This window comes from Topomyia yanbarensis, chromosome 2 (genome assembly GCF_030247195.1).
Source record: "Topomyia yanbarensis strain Yona2022 chromosome 2, ASM3024719v1, whole genome shotgun sequence".
In the NCBI taxonomy this organism is placed as follows: domain Eukaryota; kingdom Metazoa; phylum Arthropoda; class Insecta; order Diptera; family Culicidae; genus Topomyia; species Topomyia yanbarensis.
The window spans coordinates 373961852-373972579 of NC_080671.1; the positions used below are offsets into that span (position 1 = coordinate 373961852).

Below are 10728 nucleotides of genomic sequence, written 5' to 3' on the forward strand. Positions count from 1 at the left end.
GGCAGGCAGGCAGGCAACGGAACCAGGAATGGGGAACCACGTGTCACCAGGCGGAAAACGGCTCTCAGCCAATAATGCGGGGTGCGCAAAAGTGACTGCTGTGTGCTGACCTGCATTCGGTGCTAGCAAATCCAAATGTCGTTTTTCTTAGACTTCAGTGTTAGGAGTCGTGTAGAAAGTTGTCTTGTTCTTGCTGATAAAGACGCTGCATCGCTGGCAGCGTCAGCAGTATTTGCTATTCTGCACATTTGAGTGCCAAATTGGCACTGTTATGAGGAGGTTTTCGCGGTGAACATTACGAAACACTTCGTAACGAAAACGATTTGAAGTTATCCTGCAAAGTTGAGCATTCAGAATGGCAAACACGATTTGGTATGTGATTGTTTAGCATTATGGTGTTTGTGAAAGAAATCAGTTTTAAGATATTGAAGGTTGCTACAACATTGCAGTACCGCGAACAATTTATTTGATATCTATTAGGATAGCAGAGATGACAAATTTTGACTGGTTGACCGGATTTCAATTGCTGTTCACATCTTAACTACATTCTATCAATCACGAAGAAACAAACCATTGTCGGTCACGTAAACTCATCTCAGCATATGTTGGACAGTTTCTAGTTTTCTTTAATTAACAGTACCAGCGTAATCCTTCTGTCAGTAAGATCAGAGCATTCTGGCTCTGCATTCTACAATTGTGTTGAAGGCTGAGAATTGGCTGTGAAGTCCGTCGAAACAGAAGATTGTAATAGTAGTGCCAAGGCTTTGTTTGATAGTTTTCCTAATTGGGGGAAGAAGATTACTGAACCGCAACGGTATGAGAGGAAGCTCAATTTTCATAACTACCATCATACCGAACCAGAATCCAGCCCCGGTACAATCAAATGATCTAGGGTAAATGGTCCTATATTTATCACATAATTCATTAGATTGTGCTTAAATCGGTATCAATATCTTTGCTTATATGTTTTTCATTTCCATCACCACGCTACTCTAGCTAATGTATTCGAATGAGTAGGATGAAAAGAAGGCCTAAGATAAATTCGGGAACCGATACCTTAGCAAGAATATACCCCTAAAGGCTGTTGAGGTATCGTGAGTGGTCTGCATAGATGTGAACAGTTTCAATTTAACCACTTACCGAACCAGTATGATGATGGTGATGATGATGATGGTGGTGCTGTCCATAGTGCGTTCCACCCGTCGCACCTGGTGTGGGCTTCAGAGGCTTTTCCTGGTGATGATGGTGATGCACTTGCTGCTGATGCTGTGCCATCTGGTGTTGATACTGCTGATGGTACTGTTGCCGTTGCTCCTGACTACCACTGTGCTGGTGATGATGTTGTTCGGCCGATTTAGGTGACATCGGCTGATGGGAGTGATGGGCTTTGGAAGATTTTCCATTGTGTCCACTTTGAGCCTGCGTCGAATGATGACCGTGGCCATGGGCATGCTGGTTAGTCGGAGGTGATGGCATATTGTGACCACTGTGAGGCAAGTGTGATGCGTGCTGTTTACCATGGCCATGCTGGTGCGGAAAATGGCCTTGTGACGCTTCCATCATGGTGGGTTGGATGTGAGTTACGAACTGGGCCATCGTGATGCTGTGTTGTTCAACAATCTATTTTACTATACTTCACTGACTTTAATTTATTTTAATTTGTTTTGTAAACAGATGCTTGTAGTAACGATAACTTTATACTGGTTTAATTATGTAGTAAGAATAACTAGTGTATAAGTTAGCACGATAGGTTAGTCCAAATATTTTATCTAATAGCTTGCTAAAAGCGACATTTGACTGCTTTCCAAGCGAGGAGCACCTGAAAATAGAAAATAAGAGAAGGGTCGTGTTAGTTTATGGACTAAAACTTTAGACTGCATGCATACAACACAATAACAAATTTGGCAAACACTCCTGTTGATGGAAATCTATTTCACATGTTCACATTGCTAGCCAAAAATCCTACCGACAACCACGATGGCAATGTGCCATCTCCATAAGTAGTTTCTGCTGCAGTTTCACAACGGTAATCATCCACCAACAACCAGTAACTAGAGCATCATGCAATTTATTGGGTTGCGGGCCTGTTTGGCGCCTATGATTTTACAATGAGAATTTATTGTTAATTCAATTTGCGAGTACGAATAGTTTCGCATCACACAGTAAACTTTTATGTCAAAAAATGGTGATCTAATTAAACCATTTATAATGTCGACATTCGATCGATTTGAGGAATAAATTGATCTCATAATTTGTGTCAATAAGCGGATTTTTTTCGGATTTTCCTCGTGATTTGTTTTTTATGAGCTCTAGTCATGATTTCAGTTCATAAAAAATTGTATTGTATTGTTTATTTTGGGTTTTAACCGTTAGGTCATTCGTCAATAGTTCATAAAAAAGAAATATCTTTACAAATAACAGCGCTATCCTTGTCTTATGGAAGAAACGTTGAGCACAATTAGAAACATTAATTTTGCTCACGATTCTTCAGGCCCGTGCGCAAGGGAAGGGTTTTGAGGGTTCAAACCCCTCCCATGAGAGTTTTGAATTACTTTTGAAAATTTGTTAACTTCCTGATCAGGAAAAAAATATACTGTGAGCCGTTTTGCCAGGATGGATGTAAGTCAAGTTGGTGAGCATCGTTGGATCGGTTCACGTCTCGACAAGTTTCGATATTAACCCTTTGCGACGCAGTGGGACGTATACGTTCCACCTGCTTCTCCCATGTTTTTATTGGAGTTCTAGTTAGCGCCATTTTTTTACGAAATTTGCGAATTTTGTAACAATGAGCATAAAACTCGATTTATGAGTTTTTGGGTCACTGATAACGATTCTGATGCCAGAATTCGAAAATTCAAAATGGCGCCTACAAAATGACAACCGTTTTTTTACGAAATTGGCTCTTGTAAGATGTTTTAGGCCAATATTAAAAAAACAAGTAATTTAGCCAAGCAGTCGCTATATTGGATCCGCCATTTTGAATTTTACATTTTCGACGTCAGATTGAGAATCAGTGATCCCGGAAACCCCGTTGTAAGATGTTTTAGGCCGATATAAAAAAAAACATGAAATTTCTCCAAGCACAGACGCCATATTGGGTCCGCCATTTCGACTTTTACATTTTCGACGTCAGAATCCGAATCAGTGATTCCGAAAACCCACTTTTAAGACGTTTTAGGCCAATATAAAAACATGAAATTTGGCCAAGCATAGTCGCCATATTGGATCCGCCATTTTGATTTTTTTATTTTCAACGCCGGAATCAGAATAAGCGACCCCGAAAACCCTTTTGTAAAACGTTTAGGCCAATATAAAAAACATGAAATTTAGCCAAGCACAGTCGCCATATTGGGTCCGCCATTTTTAATTTTTCATGTTCGACGTAAGAATCAGAATCAGTGACTCCTTTGTAAGACGTTTTAGGCCAATATTAAAAAAAACAAGTAATTTAGCCAAGCACAGTCGCCATATTGGATCCACCATTTTGAATTTTACATTTTCGACGTCAGAATCAGAATCAGTGAACCCGAAAACCCCCTTGTAAGTCGTTTTAGGCCAATATAAAAAACATGAAATTTAGCTAGACACTGTCGCCATATTTGATCCGCCATTTTGAGTTTTGCATTTTCGACGTCAGATTCCGAATCAGTGATACCGGAAACCCCCTTGTAAGATGTTTTAGGCCAATATAAAAAAAACATGAAATTTCACCAAGCACAGACGCCATATTGGGTCCGCCATTTCGATTTTTACATTTTCGACGTCAGAATCCGAATCAGTGACTCCGAAAACCCTCTTTTAAGACGTTTTAGGCCAATATAAAAACATGAAATTTGGCCAAGCATAGTCGCCATATTGGATCCGCCATTTAGAATTTTTTGTTTTCAACGCCAGAATCAGAATCAGCGACCCCGAAACCCCTTTTGTAAAACGTTTAGGCAATATAAAAAAACATGAAATTTAGCCAAGCACAGTCGCCATATTGGATCCGCCATTTTACATTTTCGACGTCTTGTAAGACGTTTAGGCCAATATAAAAATATACAATTTAGCCAAGCACAGTCGCCATATTGGATCCGCCATTTTTAATTTTACATTTTCGACGAATCAGATTCTGACCCCGAAAACCCCCTTTTAAGACGTTTTAGGCCAATATAAAAAACCCGAAATCTATAAATGACATAGCATTATATGGGAGAGTTTTGTATTTTGATGTGTGACGACAGCGGGGTAGGAGGTCATGTCATGCTACGTAGCTTTTTTAAAGCGGAATAGGGGTTGACCTGATGTTACGACAATCTAAACCGTTTCATCTAACTAAAATCGTTTTTTTATTTTTTTACCAGGGGGTTTGTGACAAAATGCTACGAGGGAGGTGGGGGGGGGAGGGGTTCAAAAATCACTCAAAAATGCTACCTCATTTATGGATGGTCCCCAAGTGCAGTCGCCATATTTGATCCGCCATTTTGAATTTTACCTTTTCGATGTCAGAATCAGAATCAGTGACCCTGAAAACCCCCTTGTAAGTCGTTTTAGGCCAATATAAAAACATGAAATTTAGCCAGCACAGTCGCCATAGTGAATCCGCCATTTTGAATCGTTAACACCAGAATCAGAATCAGCGACCCCGCAAACCTATATAAAGCTAAAAATAACAGTATTAACAATAGAAAAAATTTGCGTCGCAAAGTGTTAATAGTGGAAATATGATTTTTTGGTATTCGTTGATACCGCTGTGTGTCGACATAATTAGTTTACAAGCCTTCTGTATTTGATTTGCTGTCAATTTTGACATTCCATATTTTATTCTCTTTTCCGAGGCCCACAGGGCCGAGTCTTTTAAACCAATCGACTCAGCTCGACGATTTGGAACAATGTATGTGTGTTTTTATAGTAAAGCTAAAAAGGATTCAAGAGGCTGGTCTGTAGTGCTTTGACGACTCACTTTCGTGCCTAACTACTAGAAACATTCCTAATGCTTTTTTCGCCCTTCTTTCACACTGAACTAAATCATGTTATTGCTTCGTGGGGGGGTCGTTGTGCTTTCGTTGCACCTCTTTCTTCTGCTCTATCTTGGAGCCTCACTTAGTTCCTGAAATAGCTTGACCTTTCAGTTTTGAGTTAACTCTCTCGACTTTTACTTTTTGTCTCCATCTTTACGTCACCATTTTAGCTGCCGTCCCGTGAGCCGTTGGGATGCTGATTCCATGAGCCATTTAGCTCCTGTTTCCGTGCGTCATTCAGCTCCCAGCCTTATCACGATCTACTTGGATTGTCCCCGACAGTGAACTCACCCTACCCCAAGTTATAGTTCCCCGACGGAGAAATTTCTACCGACATCTAAATCCGCTTCCTTGAGCCATTTAGCTCCCAGCTTTATCGAGATCTACCTGGATATTATCCGGCGGTGAACTGCCCTACTACGACCGAGAGTTCCACGGCAACAGAATTTCTCTCGATACCGATGTTTGTTTCGTGAGCCAATTAGCTCCCCCTTTTTGTCACGATTCTGTCGGATAGTCCACGACGGCGAATCTACCCTACTGTGAATTCCGCAGCGGTAGATTTCTCCCGATGCCGATGTTCGTTTACGAGAGCCATTTAGCTCCCCGCTTCGTCCCAATCTACACGATCTAGACCATGGCGGTGGACCTAGTCTACTCAACGGGCCAGCCAACAGATGCTGAAGTCTGTCCAGCGATTCCGAGTGGAGCGTAGCTTCCGGTTCACTGATGCCCCAACGATCCACTGCTAGCGATTCGACGCGGTCTACTCGGTCTAATTCCCGGTGGTGGATCTAGCCTACTCACAAGCTACCCTGTAGGATGGCGAAGTCGGTCCGGAATCCAGTGATACATCGCGTACTACTCAACTGGTCCTCGACGATGGACCTAGTCTACACCGCCGAAAAGATCCCCGGCGGCGCAATTTCTCCCGAAATCCGATTTCTGTTTTCGCGACGGCTTTTTAATCAATGGCGCTACTTTGTTGGTCTCTTCGTCACTTTCTCTACAGCTCGGAGAGTATACTCGTAACCACTCTGATGTCAGAGTGCAAAATATGCTCGTGTACCACGACGATATTGCCAACTGTCACACAAGGCACTTCGAATGCCCTTGGTTCTTCTACCTAGGTCGAAGACCACGTTTTCCGGTGTCTCTTGCACGTTCACACACTGCAGGCAAAGAAGTGACGAAGCGTGTCCAAATCGATGCAGGTACTTCCGGAAGCATGCGTGCCCGGACAAATGCTGCGTCAAATGGAAATTCACCTCTCTATGCTTCCTATGCACCCAAGCAGGGATGAGTCGGTGGGTCCTTTCTACGCGTTGTCCCACTCTTGCTGCCACTTAGTCAACGAGTCCGCCCGCACCAGGCTTCAACTTGAAATCTCCCATCCAGGTTTCCACGACGCGTATTGATTCTGCCGTCACCATCTCTACTTCCTCGAGTGTCATGCCAGCTATCGGCAGAACAACGTTATCTGCAAAGCCGACGATCTCGACGACTCCCGTGGACAGTTGCAGTGTTAACACTCCATTGTACTGTATATACACCAAAAAATAATGAAATTTGAACGACATGTTAATCAATACGAATGTAAACATAGAAAGCTTGAATCAAAAAATTGATTGTAAATTAAGTTCAATTCGATGCACTCAATGGTAGCATCAAAAAGCATATGATTTTACACTTTCGTTCGTGTCATATTACAGGTCATTTATTTTTACAGCAATATTGGTTTGAAAATACATTAAAGTGCATTGGTATCCCATTTAATGAAACTGTAATTTTCATTAAACGTTTGAAATTATAACAAAATTCGCTGAAGAAAGCATCACAAGTTGTGTGTATTTGTGGTGGAACTTAATTTTACATTTATCTTCATGCTCCAAATATGTGCATGAAAATATATTTAAAATCACAAAATATTTTTTTCTGTGTATTCTAGAGCGTTGGGCCGAATATGGAGCACTGAGATACTCACGCCGTGATCCTAATCGACCTCTGCCCCATGTTCGTCTCGTAGACCAGTACACGGTTCTAAAAGTAACTTTTCAGAACCTTTCACAAATAGTCCGGGACCCGCACTCTGTGCAAGCGCTACGGCGATAGCCACCCTGTTGAACGCGTTCTTCACGTCGATCGTACCCACGGTGGCGTAACGAACACCCCTTCTCTTTTGCTTCAATGCTTTCTCCGCGCTCGTAGTGACTGTGCGAATAGCGTCCACTGTTGAGATCCCTTTCAGGAATCCGAACTGCTTCTACGATAGTCCGTTCACACTTTCAGTGTAGTTTATCAACCTGTTGAGCATGACTCTTTCCACAAGTTCACCAAGCGTATCCAGGCCGATATGATGCTGGATCTCCTGATGGCTTCCCCGGTTTTGGCAGCAGCACTAGCTTGTGGATCTTCCACCCACCTGGTAGGTAGCCTTACTCCAGGCATTTCTATAGTACTGTCCTGAGGATATCGTCCGGACCGGGACCTTTCATAGCTTTAAATCCTTTTTTACTGTAAAGTCGTTGGAGACCCGATTGTCACCAATATTTCCACCGTCAAAATCTATGTACGGTGTAGACGACCATGCGGTTGGGTCGTGCTTCACTGAGAGTCCCTCCATGATAGTCTTCAATTTGTCAGCTCACCTTTCAGTTGGCGTCGTTGGACCCTTGATCTTGGCCAACACGACACGCTAAGCGTTGTCCAAGAGGCTGGCGCCTACTACTCTGCAGAGCTCCTTATAGCCGGTGGACTTGTTCAACACTATCTCACGGTCGGAAAGTATTCCTGGCCACCCGAAATAACACCTTAAGCTCTTCTCTAACTGCCTCTGTTCTTGCTATCTGATCGCGTCTTCAGTCTTCTAGGCAGCTCTGTCGCCAATTATCACTACAAGTAACTTATGAACTTAGAAGGACTTAGACAAATCTATTTTAAACATTAGGCTTTACCACTTATCTGTGTCATTCCAATCAAGTACGAGACCTGGCTAAAGGACTCAATCTGAATAAAATCGCTTCGAATCCTTCTCGAAAGTGGGCCATTCACAGGTCTAGTACTCTGTTGGAATGACACTGACAGATAAATGGTGAACAAACGATAGCGAGTCTTTATCCAGAGGGATTTAGCGTCTTCACTTTCGAGTGGTGAGGAAAGATGTTTTAACCACTTTGGTATTCCGAGTGTTGTTAGTTAGTATGCTAGTCAAAAGCTTTCAAACCGTATATGATAGTATACAAATCAAAATCGCTTTTAAACCATTTGAAATACTTGAAAGCGCTAGGAAAACAGGTACCAGTACTGACGTAATAGATAATTTTGGTCCCTATAGTAGAAAATCCCACTGATTTCTTATGGAACATATAGGCACATTTGGTCCACTATGCAAAAGAGGTCAAATAATTAATGAGTGATTTATGTTGTGCTATCCTTGCTTGGGGTAAGTTACGGAACTGTGTTCTGGTTTAATTTCACTCTATTATAAAAAAACACCTGTGCTATATCCCATAGATACACTAGTACTTCAAAATCTGTATACCATTTTCTAACCTGTAAGTTTTTTGATTACTACTTATAGTCATCAGTGTTCGTATCAGCTAGTTACGAACACGAACGCTGATTAAGACCATAGATTTTTATTATTAACATATAATTGGTTAATTTTATTAAAATTCATTTCAACACCCCCACCTTCTTATAAGCATTCAATTTCGAAACGCTACTGTGGGATGCAATCGCAAGAAATCATACATTTCTGCCAGCTATGCTATATTTCAAACCACTATTCGCCGTTGGTCCCATTGGAGTTTCTGTCCTCCCTCAACAAACCAGAGCGCAAATATATGGTGTAACTCGTAAACCTCTGCTGTTCTGCTGATAAATAAATTCTGCACAAACTGGAAGGTACATCGTTTTGCCTTTCTCATATAAAGAAAGGCTATGCAATCACTGTAAAAATCGACTTTTTAACCGAGGCCCGGAGGGCCGAGTATCATACACCATTCGATTCAGTTCGTCGAGATCGGCAAATGTCTGTGTGTGTATGTATGTGTGTGTATGTGTGTGTGTATGTGTGTGTGTATGTGTGTGTGTCATTTAAACTCACACAATTTTCTCAGAGATGGCTGAACCGATTTTCACAAACTTAGTTTCATCTGAAAGGTATAACGCTCCCATAAGCTGCTATTGAATTTTTAGTTGATCCGACTTCCGGTTCCGGAGTTACGGGTTGAAAAGTGCGGTCACACAGCAAATTCCCATATAAACTGGTACCACCATAATGTTCAAATAAAACATATTAAAATTGATGTAACATTACTCTAGTTTGCGGGTCTGGATCACTAATGATCAATCAAAGCAGCTTTGACCACATTGGCCACCTATGACGGTTCATGACGCCCTCGGGGAACCCGCCAAGTTCCTAAGCTAATATCACACCCATTCCACAACGAATTCTCTACCGATTTTTACGAACTTAATTTCAAATGAAAGATACAGTAATGCCATTGACTGCTGCTGAATTTCATTCGGTTCTGACTCTTGCTTCCGGAGTTACAGGGGTGTTAGTAAGGATACACTGGAATTTACCATATAAATCGGTACAATCGTAATACCTCAGAGGCTAAAAACTATTGAAATGGTCACCAAATTACTTCTAATCGTAGATCTAGATCACTGATTGCCAATCAAACATTCTATGAATATATTGTCCACTATCGACGATTTCGGAAGTCCAGAATTCCGGGCATATTCCACAATTAAAGTCACATCGGTGATGACTGAACCGATTTTCTCAAACCAAGTCTCAAATGGAAGGCAAAATATGCAGTTGAGTATTGCGTAGCCGTCTCAAATGAAAGGTGTTGCATCCCCAGAAACTGATATTAAATTCCATCTCCATCCGACTTCCAGCACCGGAGTTACGGGTTGTGGAGGTCGATCACATAGAAAACTCCGATTCAAACCGATACCGCGATGAATGCAAAAAGGTGCTCTTATATATACTTACCAAGTGTAATAAGAATGAAAGACATTTCCATAAAGTTATATTGTACGAACCAGCTATTAAATCATAGTTTGGAGAAATGAGAAAGGCACAATTGCACCTCTAGGTGGATTAAAACAGGTTTTGGTTCTTACCATCACAAAGGCAACGTATTGAACGAAGTTCGTACGAAACAGGGATTGCCTGTTACTGTTTCTATTTGTGGAGTGCCGTGCCATATTAACGACAATTGATCGTCTGTCGCAATGAAAATAATAGCTTCTCAAAAGTGTTATAGCATTTCTGGTCATTAAGTGAGACACTAAATGGTAGTTGACCTACAAAATGCGCAAAATAATAAAAAAAACCTTTAGTAAGTGTTTTAGGGTGATGATTGAATAGTTATCATAAATAAAGTCACAAGTATCATATCTCACAAAGTAAACAACATATAGAAAAACAAAAATAATAGTTTAAAATGTCCAGGTTAGGCCTTTACATTGAAACTAATTTCGTTAAGATCGGTTCAGCAGCTGCTGAGATAATTACATGACTTTAGTGCACATACATACATACCCACACACACATACAGACATTGCCCCAATTTGTCGATCTTAGTTAATTGGTATATGAGACTCGGCCCTCCGGGCCTCGGAAAAAGTTCTCAAAGTTTGAGCGAATCCTATACAATTATTTTGTAAGAAATGTAAATATTCTTCAAGCAGCTTCTGTTTTAAT

The 10728-nt window shown here is 41.2% G+C and overlaps 1 protein-coding gene across 1 annotated transcript in view; it reads right to left on the reverse strand.

The window, feature by feature from the left end:
• Positions 1-10728, reverse strand: part of LOC131684585 (ankyrin-3-like) — a 182751-nt gene that overhangs the window by 121801 nt on the left and 50222 nt on the right. Inside the window, exon 3 of the mRNA XM_058967589.1 lies at positions 1141-1819. Within this exon, the coding sequence (XP_058823572.1) occupies positions 1141-1596 (456 nt within the window). The 5' untranslated portion in view covers positions 1597-1819. The remainder of the gene's footprint in view (positions 1-1140; positions 1820-10728) is intronic.